This window comes from Dromiciops gliroides, chromosome 4 (assembly GCF_019393635.1).
Source record: "Dromiciops gliroides isolate mDroGli1 chromosome 4, mDroGli1.pri, whole genome shotgun sequence".
Lineage (NCBI taxonomy): Eukaryota > Metazoa > Chordata > Mammalia > Microbiotheria > Microbiotheriidae > Dromiciops > Dromiciops gliroides.
The window spans coordinates 385,454,553-385,474,859 of NC_057864.1; the positions used below are offsets into that span (position 1 = coordinate 385,454,553).

General features: G+C 36.7%; 1 protein-coding gene across 2 annotated transcripts in view; it reads right to left on the bottom strand.

Annotated features, from left to right (window-relative positions):
• Positions 1 to 20,307, bottom strand: part of SHPRH (SNF2 histone linker PHD RING helicase) — a 117,507-nt gene that overhangs the window by 83,443 nt on the left and 13,757 nt on the right. The window contains exons 2-7 of one of the 2 annotated variants that reach the window (XM_044002820.1): positions 17,025 to 17,695; positions 12,981 to 13,110; positions 7,539 to 7,757; positions 5,288 to 5,366; positions 4,409 to 4,559; positions 102 to 207 (exon numbers count right to left, since the gene is read on the bottom strand). In XM_044002820.1, the coding sequence (XP_043858755.1) occupies positions 102 to 207; positions 4,409 to 4,559; positions 5,288 to 5,366; positions 7,539 to 7,757; positions 12,981 to 13,110; positions 17,025 to 17,663 (1,324 nt within the window). In that variant the 5' untranslated portion in view covers positions 17,664 to 17,695. Of the gene's footprint in view, positions 1 to 101; positions 208 to 4,408; positions 4,560 to 5,287; positions 5,367 to 7,538; positions 7,758 to 12,980; positions 13,111 to 17,024; positions 17,696 to 20,307 lie in introns of those variants that run through there. The other variant, XM_044002821.1, reaches the window with a different exon arrangement.

Sequence of the window (20,307 nt, forward strand, 5' to 3'; positions counted from 1 at the left end):
AGAAAATCATCAACAATAAGGTGTTTCTATTGGAAGGTTTCTAAGAATTATGACAAATATTGGAAACGTAAGTATTTTAAAATATAGATACAAATACTTACTGGGGTACTGTATTTTTTCCTTAGATTGAAACTCCATTGTCTTAGGTTTCTTCTTTTTGCTTCCTTCAGCAGGTTGTGGAGGTATGAAGTAATTTACCAGTTTTCCCTGATATGAACAATATTCAGCAGTCACCCATTGGATTTTCAGGTTCATCATTACACAATGCTTAATATTAAGCTTTAAAATTTGGATATGTGCTTTAAGCTTATAAGAGATATAGACTGTATGAAGTATTCTAAGAAATGAAGTGATATGTATGTGCTTATACAAAAACTAGATTTTTTATCTTATACAAAATTTAGAATCTAGCTACGACCTTCTTTAATAATATGTATTTATTTTAAATATTCAATATCCATACATTTTCATGATATAACGGGAAAGCAATGCTTTTAGAGTCAGAGGACCTGGGTTCACCTTCTGGCCTTGGCATTTACTACCTTATGTGACCTGGGGGCAAGTTACTTCTTAACCTCTCTGATTCTCTGCAAAATGAGGGATCGGACTAGATGATCTCCAAGGTCCCTTCCAGATCTAATCCTATGATATGAATACAAAGATTTATTTCATATAATGCAATGTGCAAAGATTGTCCCTATACAACTTTATCCATTAAGTGTATAATGGTATGACAATGAATTAAAACAAAATAGTAAAAATGTCCTCTCTTCCAACAACAAAAGGTTACTGCTTTATTCTTTTGAATTGTTTTTCTAAGTAGGGGTTGAGAGTAAAGACCATATTTGGACTCTTCTCAGACCCCTAAAGATAGAGAGTAGGTTTAGTTTCAAGCCCCACAACTTTGTTGCCTGAACCTCCCAGCAGGGGGCTGCCCAGCACACAAGGCTTTGAGGAGCAGTGGCCCCTGGGCCTTAGACCCCAGGGGCCTGTGTTTTATGGGAGCTGAGTTAAGCTGGGAGTCAACCTTGAGGCACCTGAAGTGATTCCTATTTAACCCAGATGTTCAAACCCTGACTTAAGTTTTGTTTCATGACCAGTTTTGTATGGTTATGTACATTAATACAGCACTGTTCAAGTGAGGAATGGGGACATTCTTGCCCAGAATAAGGTTAAGGCCTAGTGTCATAATCTGATTGGTTGACTGGTACAATCTGATTGGTTTTTAACGGGGCAGTTTGATTAGTTGACTGATACAATCTGATTGATCCTTACAGTTACCATATATGGGAAGTTGGTACTATATGCTGTGATTGGTTGTTTTTGTAATGCTGTATGTAAATGGAAACTGTAATGTGATTGGTTGAGAGGGATCCTTGGTAGATATAAATCAAGGTGCAGGACTTCAGTTCAGTGTACTCTCTTCACATTCAGAAGAGTGCCCATCTTCTAAGATGAATAAAAATGCCTTCACCCACCCTCTGCTGCCTGCTTGGATTCTTTGAGCTGCAAGCTGCTAGCAACACTTGAGCTGCTAACACTTGAGCTGGGTAACACTATTTGAGCTGTTAACTGCATTTCTAACAGGGTGATAGAACCATACCGATACATTCACATTTTCTCATTCACTTCTACCTATGATCAGGAACACATATTCAAATGAGGCTTGGCTGGGGATAGGCATGCATTGTGATCCTGAAATGGAATGCAATTAATAAAACTATAGAAAATTTGTCCCTTTTACTTTAACTATTAGTCATGGACCACTATTTTCCGATAAATTAATGAACAGTTATCAACAATGTCTACTTAATTATAAGAAATTAAAAGAAATGTCCCTTTACGTACAAAGATGGCACTACCAATATGCCTTGAATTATTTATTTGGTAAGGAGAGGGTAGACTAAGTCAATCACACACTCTGATCAGGGTTCCTGTATGATCCATGAAATACATTTGTAAAATATATGGTTGGTATAAGGCATTAGATAGTCTGTAGATTATAGGCTTTTTATCTAGACTCAGTTCAACAAACATATACTAATCACTTACTATAAGAGAGGCATTGTGCTAGGAATACAATGATGAAAAACAGTTATTGCCTTCAAGGAGTTAGTAATTAATAATAATAATAATAATAATAACAACAACAACAACTGCCACTTACATAACCCTCCGAAGTGTTTTACATACCTTATCTCATTTGAGCCACACAACAACCCTGTGAGGTAGGTGCTATTATTATCCACATTTTACAGATGAACAAAATAAGGCTGAGAGTGGTTAAGTGACTTGTTCAAGGCTACATAGCTAGTGTCTAAGGCAGAATTCAAACCCAGGTTTTCCTGACTCCAAGTCCAACACTCTTTCTACTTATTCTAACAGGCTAGCTTATAATCTAATGAGGGACTAAGATGTAAACAAATAAGTATGATGCAAAGTAGACTGTGAGAAAGGCAAAAAAGAAATCTAGAAGGAATACATTAAAAAAATTTAAAATGAGAGTAATTACTTTCCACTAATGGGGATCATAAAAGATTTCAAGGAGAAGTTGGTACCTGGGCTGGGCCTTGAAGAAAGAGAAGGGTTTCCACAGTATAGAAAAGGTATTACAGGTACATGTGATAGCTTTCATAAACAGCCAATTGTCTTCTGTTGTAAGTGTAGATTTTATGAAATAAGTTTTGAAAAGTAGGATTGCAGATGGTGAAAAGTTCTAAATGCTAGAGTAAGGAATTTAAATTTTAGATATCATGACATAAAGTTCTGTGTTTGCCAATCTCAAATTAGGTTTCTTTTGCACATAAATTCTAAATCTGAATTTTTCAGAGGTTGAGGAAAAGTCAATTGTGGTAGAGAGCAATGGCCTAAAAATACACAGTCTACTTTAAAAAATTCAATTCTTAAACATACTGTTTACTAAGGTATTCTTTTTTTTTTTTTTTGCTGGGGCAATGAGGGTTAAGTGACTTGCCCAGGGTCACATAGCTAGTATGTAATTTAAGATTCTAAATGTGGATTCTAATCTGTTCCCCCAGTTTTGGGGGAAACTGACTAAAATCACTGATAAAACGAGTTTAGGTTTTTAAGGGTTTATTGAAAAATAGAAAAAGATTGAGAACAGAATTCCAACAGTCTGGCATTCCTATCTTTCCTCAAATTTCCTGTGAAGTCCTCTGCCGCCACCACCACCATCAGGTCAGGAACCCAAAAGCTCGAGAGCTCTCCGTGCAGGCTCCCTTTCCTCCTTCCTGTCTCCTCCCAGAAAATAGGAGGCTCCTCAAGTTGACTGGCTGGTAGCCTTGATAGACAGCACCCATGAATAAATGTCATTTCCTGACACCAAGGAAAAGCCACAATGCCTCTGAGGCATTTTCCTCATGGTGGAGCTTTCCCACAGCAGTCTCCAGTAGGTGGCATCATTCCAATCATTACATGAGTAACGTATCAAATGTCTGAGGCTGGATTTGAACTCAGGTCCTCCTGAATCCAGGGCCGGTGCTTTATCCACGGCACCACCCAGCTACCCCTTTACTAAGGTATTCTAGACAAATCAAAGAGGTTCAGGCATGGGGGTTAGACTACGTGACCTCTGAGGTCCCTTGCAACTCAGACTCTGTTACTCCCATGTCTCAGGTTTGTCATCACTTCATTAAGTGCCCTTATTGATTCTCAAGTAATTTATGTTGTAATTTGAGGAAGGCTTCTGGAAATAATAAAAGAAGTAGTAACATTTTTGCAGGTAGCAGATCACTTTCAATATGGAGTCAAAGATGTTTTTATTGCTAACCTAAGGCAGCTAAGAAAGAGGGAGCATTTCAGTTGGCCACTGCCCATGGCAAGTCATAAAAAGGTTTAACCCTTGTTAAGGGCTAAAATTCTAGCTAGTCTGTCTAAAATATCTAATGAGTGGTCGCCAATAAATTATAAGCTTTAGCAAGAGTTAGGCTTTTAAGCATTTATTAAGGAAAACAAGAATTTGGTAAAGAGAGAGAGAAAGGCCTAGATTTCTATCTATTAAAGGGAGAGCACATTTTTAGCTCCCTTCTCCGCCAGGGTCCCCAGGAAAGAGAGCGAGACTGAGCGCCAGTCTCTTCCTTCCTCCTCCCACTAGCCCGCGTCACTTCCTGACTCCTGGTCTTGCCCTCAAAGACCTTCCCTTCATGGGCAGAACTCCTCTACAGTAAGTATCCAGCAGGTGGCGTTATTCCAATCGTTACAGTCCCCCCTGTTGTTCCTCAAGAAACAAAATGTTTCCTTGACGGAACACCCTTCCAAGTTAATTATCTTCAGTTCCACAGGATATTAAAAGCTGTGACTTTTGTGTCAAAACAAGGATTCAGAACATGTCACTTTTCTTGAACATAATAAGTCCTTTGCTTCCCTAAGTTTTATATGGTCATCCTACCTCAGGCAGCGTTAGAACATCCTGTTTGACATCTTGTCGAGTGTGTGAAAGAATCAGAGCCAAAACCTCCACTGTCTTCCCCAGACCCATCTCATCTGCTAAGATGCCACCAGGCCACTGCGGCCCAGCATTTGGGAATTCCCGGATGATGCTAAAGGAAAGGTCAAACAAAACAAAAAAATATGTCAGAGTCATGAAAACAAAAATCACATTGGCAGCTACTCTAAAGAAAACGCAAGATTCTGAGGCTGTATTACGTTGTAAAATGTAAAAGTACTGAGGTTTTAGAAACCTAAAGACAAAGACCATGGTAATCGAACAAAAAAGGCAACTGAGTTCTATCAACTAATCTTTCAACAGGAAATAATGAATTGTGTTGGTAACTATCATTTTTCTTCCCAATGGTTAAAATAAGAAAACATGCCCATCTCTTTACCACGACCTTCCAAATAATCTTTAAATAGAAAAGATAAACAGCAGTCATTTATTAAATATCAAATTTTTCCAGTGACTACCAAAAATCTTTTAGAACAGAGGGATACTTTAATTAGGAAAAAAAGGAATCGAACCACAATAAACAAGTGACACTTAACTTCAGATTACGCTCACTCTAATTTTTTATAGTATTTTGAATCTGTTACTGGCACTCACTAAATGAAAAGGGACAAGTGCTATTTATTATTTATTTGTTCTTTGTGTAAAAGCCTTTGCTATGATTTTCACTAAGTATTCTATCATTAGGCAATGCTTTAAAGAGTGAGGTTCTCAACAAATCTTTTCTGTAGGCTTTCAGTATGGAGATATATATATATATATATACATGGGAGTATGGGTTCTGGGAAAGGGAAGAAAACATTTGTGAATATAAAATTGCCTTACCAGCCTGTAAATGGATTATAGTAGAATTTCATCCCTTCTGTTGTAATGACCTCTCTCCATAAGAAATGCAAGGTATTTTCTAAAGAATAAAAAAGCCATAAGAACATTCCATTCAGTCATATTCATTCTCTCTCTCCCTCAATAAGATCTACAAACATATACCTATTCACTGACCATTACTGTCCCTAATCTGATCTAAAAGCAAAATAAATGTATCTGAAGAAAAAAACACAATAGCCAAGTAGCACATGACAATCTTGGGGCTGGTTCCATGTGTGATTTATTTTCTAATATATTTAAAATTCAATTCAACTCAATTTAACAAATATTTATTGTCTATAATGTGCATTATACTGTGCTACAACCTAGATATTCCAAAATTTAAATTGACTCAATCTCTTGACTTCAAGGATTTTATAATCTAGTGGAGAAATACAATATGAATACAAATAAAGTATAACAGAAATGAGAAGGTATAGGAGCAAAGAGGAGATTTAAACAAAGTTCTCAAAAAAAATGTAAGAAGCTAAAAAACACTTTTACTGAGGAAGGGGATCAAGGGATAGGCTACATGGAAGAGGTGGCACCTGCACTGGCCCTTAAAGAAAAAGGATTTCAAGGAATGGAAATGAGAAGAAATGTCCTTTACAGGCATTCAAGATTCAGACTACAAAGGGACTTTTTAGGAGGGGAGCAGAAAAAGGACAATGACAATAGGGGCCTTAGGAGTAAGGTCTAAAAGGCAGTGAACAGATACACTGGCCAGTGTTCCTCTGTACATATAATCTTTGAATTAAAATATCAAAATTAAAACTAGGTCAGTTGTAGAATATGGAAATGAATGGGGAAAATTTCCTAAAAAGATTTAATTCCCTCAAAAATGTTAAATGCTAAGCAAAAGGGAAATTAATAAATTATTGATCAACCTAAAGAAATCTATAAAAGGAGCAGTGAAATAGTCAATGTTTTCTGCTCAAAATCATGCCCTAAATGATCTTATTCCAATCTTTATTAAGATGATCATAAAAGCAGGAGCAAGGTCTCTGGAGGCATGAGACAGGGTAAGGAAGAAAAAGTAAGCAATCTCTGGAAATTCACTGCCTTTTTGAGAGTAAGTACTCCATGAATAATGAATGGGGAACTGCCCAAAAGAACAAGGCCAAGGAAATTAAAGAGTATTTATTGGTCAATAACATACAAAACCAATCATATCTTCCCTTTAATCCACCTCACCAAGAAAATATTGTTTAAAACATAGGATCTGGAGCCAGAAAGGCCCTTTGAGATGAATAATATAATCAAGCTCCTTCATTTTAGAAGGAAGTCATACTACTTTTTACCATCTCTCATCAAGTTTTTGAAAGCCATTGCCAGAGGCAACTACTAGTGATGACTAACCACTAGCAATTAGATTTCTTGTTTCTCAGATTTTTTTATGGTAGAAATCGAGGGGATGCCCATCAATTGAGGAATGGCTAAATAAGCTGTGATATATGATTGTGATAGAATAAATATTCTATAAGAAATGATAAGAAGAATGATTTCAGAAAAACCTGGAAAGACTTATATGAATTAATGCATAGTGAAGTGAACAGAACCAGGAGAACGTTATACACAGTAACAGCAATAATGTTCGATGAAAAACTGTGAATGACTTAGCTATTCTCAGCAATACAATGATCCAAGACAATTCCAAAGGACTAATGATGAAATATGCCTCCAGAGAAAGAATTGATATTGTTTGAATATAGAATGAAGCATGCTATTGTTCACTTTCTTTCATTTTTTTCCTTTTATTCAAATCTTCTCATACAAAATGATTAATATGGAAATGTTTTACATAACTGCACATGTATAACCTATATCTGACTACTTAGTACTTCAGGGTAAGAGGGGAAGGAGGGAGGGAGGAATAGAATTTGGAACTCAAAACTTTAAAAAATTAGAAAAAAAAAAGATTTCTTTCTTCTTAAACTGAATCTAGACAATCTTAATTTGGTACAGGAAAAAGAATCACTAATAAATTTTATAAATAAGCGCTAATCATACATGAAGGATACATGGAATTCCTTTAAAAACACATTTTGTACATAACCCCTTCTGTTTCATATTTTCCCTTTTGATACCCTGCTTGGTGACCAGTTCTCTACTGTCTCCCAACCATCCCAACCACCCCGCCCCACTCTGCCCCATCCCCTCTTAGAGTTCTAAGAGTGCTCTGTGCCTTCACCTTAAAGTATCTTATACTTGCCATTGGCAGGAGAGTTTCTGAAATTTTCTCGTAGCAGCATCCAGTTAACAGCCTCACTTTGGTATGGCCTCAGTACAGGAATCAGTGCAGGGTGCTGGACATCTTCTTGTAGGTGATGAGCTTCTTGCTGGTGTGTATGTCTCACAAAGTCATATAATTCCTCAATGTTCTGTCTCTCCAGCTCACTGTCAGACTCTTCTTCATCCTCCTCCAAAATATCTGTGAAAATTGAAAAGCAAGTATTTATTAAAATCTGATTCATTTTTAAAAGACAGGAACAAGAATTCATAGTACTGTTAGTATACTTGTGACATATTTATCTCTTTTTTTTTTTTTTTGGCAGGGCAATGAGGGTTAAGTGACTTGCCCAGGGTCACACAGCTAATTAAGTGTCTAGTGTCTGAGGCCAGATTTGAACTCAGGTACTCCTGAATCCAGGGCTGGTGCTTTATCCACTATGCCACCTAGCTGCCCTCTGACATATTTATCTCCTTATGAGATTTTCCATAATTACATCTTACTACACAACCTTAGAATATAAATAGCATTTCTCTCCCATTACCCCATATAAGGTAATTTCAATTCAACAAATATTTTTAAGCACATATACTAAATTCAAAGCATTATACTAAGTGCAGGGAAGTTTGAAAATTTAGATGGAAAATTATCCTTTTTTTCATAGAGCTGACAGACTAATAGAGGGGAAAAGGTACTAACCATAAATGATTATCTTCCCAGTTCCCAACCTTTTCTTGCTATGGACAAATTTTATTTTGGAACTTTTATGATTATGGCAGAAATATTAACACAGAATTTCAACTCTTAGCAAGAGAAGTAAAGCAAGCAATAGAAAATATGAAAGAAGATAAAGTGGACCATTTTGGTTATGTAAAATTAAAAAGGTTTTGAATAAATAAAATAAATACAGCTAAGATTAGTATGGAAATAGATTATTAGGGAAAAAAATCTTTGCAACAAGTTTTTCGAATCAAGATTTCCTGGGCAAGATTTATAAGATAATTATTCAAATTTGGAAGACTAATAGCCATTCCCCAGTAATAGATAAATGGATAAATTATAATAGGACTTTTTAAGGGAAGAAATCATAGTTATCAACAACTATATGAAAAATGCTCCAAATCACTAATAATTGGACAAATGCAAATTTGAAAAATGAAGTGGATAGTCTCGTAGGAAATGGAGAAGATTTTTAATTAGAGAGAAGTGAACAGAATTAGGAGAACAATTTATATGACAGGATTACAAAGAAAAACAATTTTGAAAGTCTTTAGAACTCTGATCAATGCAATGATAAAGCCAGAAATGCAGATCCAAGGGTGTCAAACCCAAGAGAAAGGGATCCCTGCAGATGGCATATTACTTAGAAAATCACAAATTAACAGTATCATTATTTTAGTGTATTTTTATTCATTTTGCTAAATATTTCCAAATATGTTTTAATCTGGTTCAGAATGCACACACCAATTTGACACCTCTGGTCCAAAAGACTAAAGATGAAACATGCTAGCCATCTCCTGTCAGAGAGGTGATAGATTTTTAAATGAAGAATGAGATACATTTTTGGACGAGGGTTTTCTTTTTCTTTTTAATAAATATTGTTCAGTGGGAAGCAGTGGGAAAGAATGACAATAAATGATAATAAAAATTAATAATTCTTTTTGAAAGAAGTAAATGTATACAGTGTACAGCAATGACAGGAGAAACAGGGCATGGCAACAGTACTGGGTTTGGAAATCAACTACTGGATTAAATTAAACCAGGTACAGGCTATGGTCATAAGGAAATAATATTTGTAAGAAGCACTTAGCACAGTGTTCAGTACATAGTAGGTATTATATCAATGATTATTCCTTGGCCCTCCCCTAAATTGGAAATATAGTACAGGGAAGTCTAATTTATAATCTTACAAGACAGTGTCTTAGAGCCTGCACTCTCTACCCCTACAATACAGCTAATTCCACCAGGAGAAGCAGGCTATGACCAAGGTCTACTGTCTCTTGGCACTGCACTGCAGCACCACTCCGTGGAGACTGTGAGCATGACAATCCATCTGCTGCTGACGACTATATGTATTGCTAGCAAACTCCTATTACATATTATTACTCCTAGTACTGTATTGCTTAATTATTAGCTACCTGGAAGTAAATTATGTCAGCTTCCATATCTTGTTCTCTCATTCCCATTCTCTTCAATCCTTCCACACCTATGCCATACTCTTCCTCCAATTCTTCCCAACCCTTTCATTTTGCCCTAAAGAACTCCCATTCCATAATGAGCACATTCCCTTCATTCTTGACCTCTTCCTCTCTTTTTCTTTCCATAGATATGCTATCAGTGAATCGGGACTTCTACCAAACAACACTACATCCCTGGATCTTCTCTCTAGCACTTCCTAGCCTTCCTTTCAATCCCCACAGCATTGGGGCAGCTAGATGGCGCAGTGGATAGAGCACCGGCCCTGGAATCAGGAGTACCTGAGTTCAAATCCGGGCTCAGACACTTACTAGCTGTGTGACCCTGGGCAAGTCACTTAACCCCAATTGCCTCACTAAAAAAAAAATAAAAACAATCCCCACAGCACACACTGGTCCTGGAGGAGAAGCCAAAAAAATCTGCTTCTCACTGCCACTTCTAGACTCCCCTTTCTCTAACATCACTCAGAAACATTTTTTGAATTTACTATTAAAATTTTTCACCCTATAAAGATCATGGTGATTGTTATCTGCTGACTCTTAGGCCATTATCCCTCCTTTCTCAAGGAGTTCAGCACTTAGCTCATTGTTTTTCTTGCATCCCCAATTTCTAGCCTTATATTGTGAGACATTCATGTTGATGCTTCCTCAAAGAACCTAATCTTCTAATTCCTCAATTTTCTTTCTTTCTTTCTGTGTGTGTGTGTGTGTGTGTGTGTGTGTGTGTGTGTGTGTGTGTGTGTTGGGGGGGCAATTGGGGTTAAGTGACTTGCCTAGGGTCACACAGCTAGTAAGTGTTAAGTGTCTGTGGCTGGATTTGAACTCACTCAGGTCCTACTGACTCCAGGGCTGGTGCTCTATCCACTGTGCCACCTAGCTGCCCCTAATTTTCTCAAATATCATGTCCTACATCTTCATTTGATCTCGGCCATGATCGGGGTGGTCACACCTGGGAATTTACCATTTGTCACAGATATTCTACTCCCTTGTTCAAAAACTGATATTCCTACCTGACCAAAGCTTGCTATCATTACATTCCTCTTGTATGCCTCACCTCTATTTAATCTATCACCGAAAACCTCCAATCCCTCCATCCCTAAGTAATTTCTTAGACCAATACTCTCCTTAATTATCCTCAGGAGGTTGCTCATTAACTCCTTCCCTCTCTCTAATCTTCATTCTCTACTGGTTCTTTCCCTGCTGCCTTCAAACATACCCAAATCTGTTCTTTACTAAGCTCTACTCTTCCCTCAAGTTGTCATCTTATGTCTCTCCTCACTTAAAAATTCCTAGAAAAAGTTATCACTTATCAATACCACTTTCTTTTCTCTCACTCACTCTACAACCTTCTACGTCTGACTTCTAAACCTCGTCACTCAACTTAACCTAATGTCTCAAAAGTTACTAATAATCTCAATGGACAAATCTGATGGTTTTCTTTCAGTCACCATTCTGAACCTTTCTGCTTCAATTAATGCTATTGACTACCCTGTTCTAGATACTCTCTCTTCTCAGAATTTTCATGACACTATTTTCTCTTAGCTCTCCTATCTGTATAGCTGTTCCTTTTCTGTTTCCTTTGCTGGATCATTGATACCCTGAACTGAGTGTCTTCCAAGCCCCTATCCTAAGTCCTTTTCCTTCCCTCTTAAGTCAGTGACTTCATCAACTTCCTCTGGTTTAATTATTATCAAATATGCAGATAATTCACAGATCTGTATATCCAGCCCTATATCACCTCCCCTATACCAAACTTCTATACTTCTGTTAAAGGCACCACCATTCTTCCACTCTACCAGGTTTGTCTTGTTACTGTTAACCTTGACTCCTGACTCTCCCTTCATCCCACAAATCTAGTCAGTTGCCAGATCTTGCCGTTTCTACTTTCATAACAACCCCTCATAGCAGACCCCTTTTCTACTGAGAGCCAGTGCTGTAGTTCAGGCCATCATCACCTCTTAGCAGCCAGGTGGTGCAGTCAATAGAGAATAGGACCGTATTTCAAATCCCACCTCAGACACTCACTAGTTATGTGACCCGGGGCAAGTGACTCAATTTCTGTCTGCCTCAGTTCCATCATCTGTAAAATGTAGATAATAATAATCTATAAAATGGGGATAACAGTAATGTTGTGAGGATCAAATGAGTTAATATATGTAAAATATTTTGCAAACTTTAATGTGCTACATAAATGCTAAGGAGACTATTGTGTAATAGCCTCCAATGTGATCTTCTTGCCTCAAAGTCTCTTCTCCCAACCCCAATTCATCCTCTACCAAGCTGCCAGCATGATCTTCTTTAAATATAGATTTGACCATGTCACTCTACACCAATAACTCTCTATTGCCTCAAAGATAAACTCTAGTGACTCTATTGCCTTGAAGATCAGACATAATCCACCTTGGCTTTTAAAGTCCTTCATAAAGGCCCAACTTCTCTCTACAGGCCAGCCAAACTGGTCTTCTCCTTATTCCTCATACATGGTTTTCCATCACCCATCTCCATGCCTTTGTACCACCATCCCTTCCTATACGGAATGCACTTTCCTCATCTCTGCTCACAGAATCCAAAGACAGCCCAAGAACCAAATTTTACACAACACTTTTCCTAACCCCAAACCCCTCTCAACTGCTTAGTAGTATCATCTCTAACTAGTTTGTATTTATTTGAAATTTAGTGTGTGTAACATATACATACAAACATACAAATATGTATGTTTGTATGTATGTATGTATGTATGTATGTATTTTAGGTTTGTGTGTGTGTATGCATGTACCTATTATTTCCCCCAATAAAAATGCAAACTCCTTGAGAGTAAGGATAATTTCATTTGTTCTATATATTCCTCCAGCACTTATTAAAATGCCTCACTCATAGCAGATATCTAATAAGTGCTTGTTAATTAAGATAAAAGATAGACTTTATTTAATAAAAGCCTATTACCCCAAAGTGCTTTAAACTAAAGCTTATATTTAAACAAGAGGTCACAAATGAGTCTTTACCCTTCTTCCTATTTCCAAGTTACTTTCCAGTAAGCAAATATTACTAGCAAACATAATGTAAGTTATTTCGATGGGGTCATTTACTATCATTAATTTTCCCTAAAGTGATTCAATATAGTTAGTTATTAAACTATTATTACTAAAGTTTTGCTTGACATAGTTCTTACAAAACTAAAATGCTGGCAAGTAGTAATATTTCAAATATAGGACTTTTAGACAGAAATTACCTGGAATTATAAAGTTGTAAAACTTTTCCATTAGTTTCTGGATCAGCTGATTGGCCTTTTTTATTCTTCCACTTCCATCACTGAGAAAATCAGGCTTGGCTAAGCCAGTTTCCAAGAGATATATTCCAACCTACAGAAATATATTCACCAATAATATAAAAAGTTTGGAATATACCAATATTTAAAAGGATATTAAGGGAACCAAAGAAAAAGTATTAGGTGAACATGACCTTTTTAAAAAATCATTTTTCAATGGATATCTCAACACTGCTTTTTACAATTATGTTAGATATAATGCCTATTGTTTATATACTAATATGTAATATAGTCTTTTTATAGTGTAAGGGCCTAAAATTCTAGCTGTGATGTCTAAAATCTAATGAGTGGTTGCCTTAAATTAGAAGCTTTAGCAAGAGTTTAGACTTTTAAATATTTATTAAAGTGCACTAGAAGTTAGTGAAGAGAGAGAGAGAGAGAGAGATAAAAAGCAAACCTTATCTAACTATCTAAGAGAGCCCAGCATCTGTCCTCCCACCAAGCTGAGGTCCTGAAATGAGAGGCCCACTCCTAGCGGCTTCTCCCAGAAGCTACCTGTGAAACAGGAAACACGGCCATCCACACACACACACACACACACACACACACACACACACACACACACACACACACACACACACAGAGCTCCATGCTAATTGGCTGGTAACACTGATTGACAGGACCCACAGGCAGCAGACATCACTTCCAGATGTCAAAGTCACATGGTTTCTTTTCAGGCCAGAGCTCACAATGTCCCTCCCAGCAGGGGGTGTCATTCCAATTCTCACAGTAGTAAATATCAATGTATATGCATGTAGATATTTTCCCACTAACATGGGAAATATGGGGTGATAGGAAAACATGTGAATATCTACTCTGGTCCTTGGAACTTTTCATTAATCTTTAAAACTCTCAATACAACAACAAAGCTCTTACACCAATTACTAAATAAGCATAACTCATCCAGAATTACACAGAAATTAGTGATAAATTATAATCTAAATTTTCTTTTCTTCTTCTTTTTTTTTTTTTTTGGAGAGGCAATTGGGGTTAAGTGACTTACCCAGGGTCACACAGCTAGTAAGTGTCAAGTGTCTGAGACCAGATTTGAACTCAGGTCCTCCTGATTCCAGGGCTGGTGCTCTACCCACTGCACCACCTAGCTGTCCCCTATAATCTAAATTTTCTAACTTTTTTCTTTCAGCAATTCCTCAATTTTGAATCAAGGCTACTATTTTATGTTTTTGAGAATTCCAGGAGGAATACACAAAAAATGAATAGGAAATTAAAAGAAGAGGCTATGATGGTCTCATTTCAATGTTATTATTTATTACAGAGGGGCAGCTAGGTGGCACAGTGGATAAAGTGCTGGGCCTGGAGTCTGGAAGACTCATCTTCCTGACTTCAAATCTGGTTTCAGACACTTACTAGCTGTGTGACCTTGAGCAAGTCACTTAACCGTTTGCCTCACTTCCTCAGGTGTAAAATGAACTGGAGAAAGAAACAGCAAACTACTTCAGTTATCTTTGCCAAGAAAACCCCAAAGGGGGAAGGGGGAGGGGGCACAAAGAGTTGGACATGACTGAGACAACATTTATTACAGAATGTTAGTACACTGGGATGTCAACAACCCTTCATGACCAAAGAAAGATGGATGTTAGATCATCATATTAGAAAGCTAATTGACTTACCATTCAGAAATCTATCTAGACTGGGTTAGAAGCAGTGAGAAGCATCATTAGATGCTACTTTTTAAAGCTGTTGGGCATTTTATTTTCTGCTGGTAATCTACCCAACCTGAAATAGAGAATTTCTCCCTACTTCTCTTTATTTTTCATGTAACTGGACAGCTAGGTGGCACAGTGGATAAAACACTGGCCCTGGATTCAGGAGGACCTGAGTTCAAATCTGGCCTCAGACACTTGACACTTAGTAGATGTGTGACCCTGGGCAAGTCACTTAACCCTCACTGCTCTACAAAAATAAAATTTAAAAATAATTATATAGGTTCATAGCTGATTGAATGGCTATACCTCAAAAGCTCAGAGTAATGACTCAATGTTAAATTAGAAGATCTCTCATGAAGTACAACTTATCAAAACTTTAAATAAAAAAATATTTTTAAAATGTTTTACATAATTGCACATGTATAACCTATATGTGATTGCTTACCACCTCAGGGAGGGAAGAGGGAGGAAATGAGAGAGGGATAGAATTTGGAACTAAAAACTTTAAATAAATAAAAAATTATTTTAAATGTAACTGATCTCATTTGCTGCCTCTGCTTTAACCTAGAACCTCATCACTGTGTTTATCACCTTTCCCTGAAAAGTGATCCGGACTGCTCACTTTGAAGTGACTGTTTGATTAACTATGCCAGAAAGTCTCACAAAGAAAAATGAAAAAGTCAACAAAAGGAGGCAGAAGTACTGATTAATTCTTCTCCTCTCTATCCCAGCCAGAAGCACAGCAGTTCGTTGCTTCTTTAAATCAAGGCTATCTGACCATTAAAGAAAAAATGGGGTAAGAGATATGGTAATTAATGCAAGGAAAACATCTTTCTTAATTTTCTTCTCAAAGTACATGTGGAGAAATATATGAAGGTGAAAATACTCTTGCAAATCCGGTACAACAGTTATAAGAGGCTGCAGAGTAGAACAGAGGAGTTAAGGTTTTAAGTATTGTTCTAATACTCAACAGTCATATGATCTTGGGCAAGTTAAATAATCTTTCAGGCTCAAATCTGTCTGCTGTAAATGGAGATAATACTTGTGCTATCTATCTTACACGGTTGTTGTGGGCAAAGTGCTTGTATACTGGAAAATGTTGTAGAATGTGATCATCACTGTAATAACAATAGGCAATTGATATAGTTATTATAGAGATGAGGAAGACTAGACACAGAGGAAAAAAACTAAACTCAGTAAAATGAATGACAAAGCCAAGAACCAAAGGGATCATTGTGTTTACAAACCACTAATTTTCCTTATAAATGTTTAGAAACCATTAAGTAAAATAATTTTACTTTTAAAAGCACATAAAAAAAGATTTAAAAAATTCAAATCCAGAGAGGACAAACTCCTGTTACAGGAATAAATTCTTCTACTTTTAGAGGCAAAATAATGATTAATGGATGGTGGATACCATTTTACTACTTTCTAATTTTAAAAAAATAAGATCTATCCAAATATCTGTGCATTGTTCTTGTTAAGAACTTAGTGGGTTTTGACTTTGACTTGTCTTTACAGGAAGTAACAAGGTATCACTGGCCAGGATTAGTGACAATTATTTGGAATTTTATAATCCTCTTGTTTTGGAGAGCCCAAAGAGAATATGAACCTTAGTGAAGATATCCCATAAGTCTTTAATACTACCCCCCAAATCCCAAACATATTATATTCTATTTCAAGAAGGTGAATGCTTGTATAGACATTTTGATAAGGTAGAAGAAAGAACAATGAATCAGAAATGAGGAGAACTGCGTTCTAGACTTGAATGCTCTGCATTCTCTTTGCCCAGAATGCTCCTACTCTTCACTTCCCCTGTGGCTTCTCTGGTTTACTTCAAGTTCCAACTAAAATCCCATCTATTGTCCAGGAAGCCTTCCCTCTGTTAATTAGTTCCTATTTATATTATACATAGCCTGTTTGTACATATGTGTCTGCTTGTTCTCTCCCCTGCTGGAGTGTGAGCTCCTTGTCTTCGGCTTCTTTTTGTATCTCCAGAGCTTAGGACAGTGCCTGCCACATAGTAGTCACTTAATAAATGTTGATTGACCTGTTATTTCTCTGTGTGACCTTAGGTAATTAAGTTTCTTAACCTTGTGTGCTTCACTTTCTTCATCCATTTTTCTTTATCTTGATTAGATATTACCTCTAAGATCCTTTCCAGCAATAACATGCTATGAAATATGCAGAAGTTTATGCAAGATTTTCATAACCTTTTTTGACCCATAAAAACTTATTGCTAAGTTAAGATAAATTAAAGTAAGCCACCATTAATAAGCACCTTAATGGTTTGGATCCCTTCAGGTCTGTGGTAAAGTTCTACTATTCTCTTCTTTTGCAGCCACCTCAGATCTTCTAACATCTCATTACTGAAGGATGATTCCACCAAAATACTCTTTTCTGAAACACTGTCAGGTTCTTCAAGTCCTTTTTGTTGGTCTTCCACCTCTTTACAGTTCGGATGAACAGAGATCTGCAACTGATCACTTGAATCTGCTGTCATTAAAGTAAACTTTCTTTCATGAAAACTTTCAATTAAAACCTCCTCAGCAAGAAGCTGGAGAGTAAGCTCACCTAAAAATGCTTTCCAAGAACTAGTTGGGTGATAAGGGGAAATGACGACATTTAATTTTACAAATAAAGACGGCAAAGTACAGGCAGTTTCCTCTTCATCTGTTAATGAACTCACTGACTTTGAACATCTTCTTTTGGTGTTGTGTTCTTCTTCTTCCTCTTGACTATCATCATCTATAACAATTAAAGGAATAGATGAGGAACTTGGGCCTGGGATAGGTTCATCATCATCATCATCAAGGATAATCACTTCATTTTTTCGGTCTTCGTGCATATTCCAACGGAGTTGTTGCTGCTTGTCCTCATCCATCCTGACTGGAGGGGCACGCTTCCGCCGACTGCTCATCCTGAAGCCTCCTTAGGTGAGCAACACAAAACCTAGAAAACAAACATAATAGTTAATGGTAGTCTCGTTCTACCAAAACATTTAGATTATGATTATGCTGTCAGATAAAAAAGGCAAGAACAACTTGTTATCCAAGCTCATAATCACTATAGGCTCTTTTGGAATATAAGAAAGAGGTTTTTTTTAAAAGTCAGAAATACTACTAGAAAATATATAAAATGTAACAAATATAGTAAATACTTTTTAAGATTTCAATGTATTTTAAAAATTTATTTAGAATTTCATTTTCCCTAATTACATGCAAAAACAACTTTCTAATGTTCATTTAAAAAACTTTGTGCTTCAAATCCTCTTCTTTCTTCCCCCCACCCAAGAAGGCAAGCTATTCAATGTAAGTCATACATGTGTAATTATGCAAAACATTTCCATATCGGGTTGTGAAACAAAACAGACAAAAAAAACCTCAAGGAAAGTAAACTAAAAAAATTATGCTTCAACCTGCATTCAGACACCATCAATTCTTTCTCTGGAGATGGACTGCATTTTTCATCATAAATCCTTCAAAGTTGTCTTGTATTGCTGAGAATAGCAAAGTCATTCACAGCTGATCATTTTGCAATATTGCTGTTAATTTGTATACTGTACATTTCACTTTGCATCAGCTCATGTAAATCTTTCCAGGTTTTTCTGAGAGCATATTGCTCATCATTTCTTATAGTACTATAGTGTTCCATCATAATCTCATCCCACAATTTGTTTAGCCATTCCTCAATTGATGGGCATCCTCTCAATTCTGAATTCTTTGCACCAGAAAAGAGTTGCCATATTTTTTGTACATATAGGTCTTTTAACTTTTTGTTTTTTATCTCTTTTTGGTTACTGATCTAGTAGTGGTATTATTAGGTTAAAGAGTATGCATGGTTTTATAGCCCTTTGTCCACAGTTCCAGATTGCTCTACAGAATGTTTGAATCAGTGTACAACTCTACCAACAGTGCATCAATGTCTCATTTTCCCCATATCCCCTACAGCATTTGTCATTTTCCTCTGCTGTCCTATTATTCAATCCAATAGTATGTATAAGGTAGTACTCCAAAATTGTTTTGACTTGCATCTTTCTAAGCAATAGTGAGCCAGATCATTTTTTCATATGACTATAGATAACTTTGATTATTTCATCTGAAAACTGTTCATATCTTTTGAACATTTATTATTTATCGACTGGGGAGTAATAAATAAATCTGACTCACTCCTCTATGTTTGAGAAATGAGGCCTTTATCAGATAAACTTGCTTCAAAATTTTTTTAGTTATTATTGCTAATTGTATTTCCCTCCATCCTATTCTCTCTCCATGACATTTACTCTATTCTCTACCTCTTTTCACCCTGTCCCTTCTCAAGTGTTTTGCTTCTGACTGCCCCTCCCATCTACTTTCCTGCAGTGCAAGACAGATTTCTTTTCTTTTTTTCTTCTTTTTTTGGTTTTTGCAGGGCAATGAGGGTTAAGTGACTTGCCCAGGGTCATACGGTTAGTAAGTATCAAGTATTTGAGGCCTGATTTGAACTCAGGTCCTCCTGAATCCAGGGCTGGTGCTTTATCCACTGTACCACCTAGCTGCCTCAAAGTAAGAAAGATTTCTATACCCAATTGAGTGTGTATGTTATACCCTCTTTGAGCCAATTCTGATGAAAATAAGGTTCACTTACTCCCCAGCACCTCCCCCATCTTCCCCTCCACTGTGTAAGCCTTTTCTTGTTTCTTTTATGTGAGATACTTTACCCCATTCCCTCTTCCTTTCCCCTTCTCCCAGTGCATTATTCTCTCACCCCTTAATTTCATTTTTAAAAGATATCATCTCTTCATTCAATGTATTTTAATATATAAATTTAGTCAAATCTTTTTGATTAAAATAACAAAATCTTTACCAAATAAGAACAACTTGTAAAGAAGGTAATTTTCTCAAAGACTTATGAAAAGCTTGTTTATGGTAATGGGCCATTCCTTTTCCCATCACTTAAAAACAAACCAAAAAACTACCAAACTTCAGTTCCCAAAATATTTCATTTCAGTCTTAAAAAGGCATCCCAAATTTTCCCCTAACTCAACATTAAATTTATAAAAACTAAACAAAAACCCCAAAACTTACCTTCTTGCTAGAAGGGATAACTAGGTAAGAAATGAAGCGATTAGGAAGTAATGAGATAAAAAAAAATTAACCAACATTTAAGTGCTATAGGTATCAAAGTAACTAAAATGACTCCATTTTGTGAAATCCTTCCATCTTGTCCCTGGTCCTTATCTACTTCAGAGTCCTGCACCCTTCTGAATAGCCAAAGCTCTTACTTTTTTGGGGGGGGGGTTTGTTTTTGTTGAGGCAATTGGGGTTAAGTGACTTGCCCAGAGTCACACAGCTAGGAAGTGTCAAGGGTCTAAGGCTAGATTTGAACTCAGGTCCTCCTGAATCCACGGCTGGTGCTCTATCCACTGCGCAACCTAGCTGCGCCAAAGCTCTTACTAACAGATGTGGCAACTTCTCCTTAAAACCATGGAATGTTTAAATTGTATGCCTTTCTGATACCCATGAGATAGCCTGAAGCCACCTCTGGAAAGTCCCTTGCTTCTTCTTCTTCTTCTTTTTTTTTTT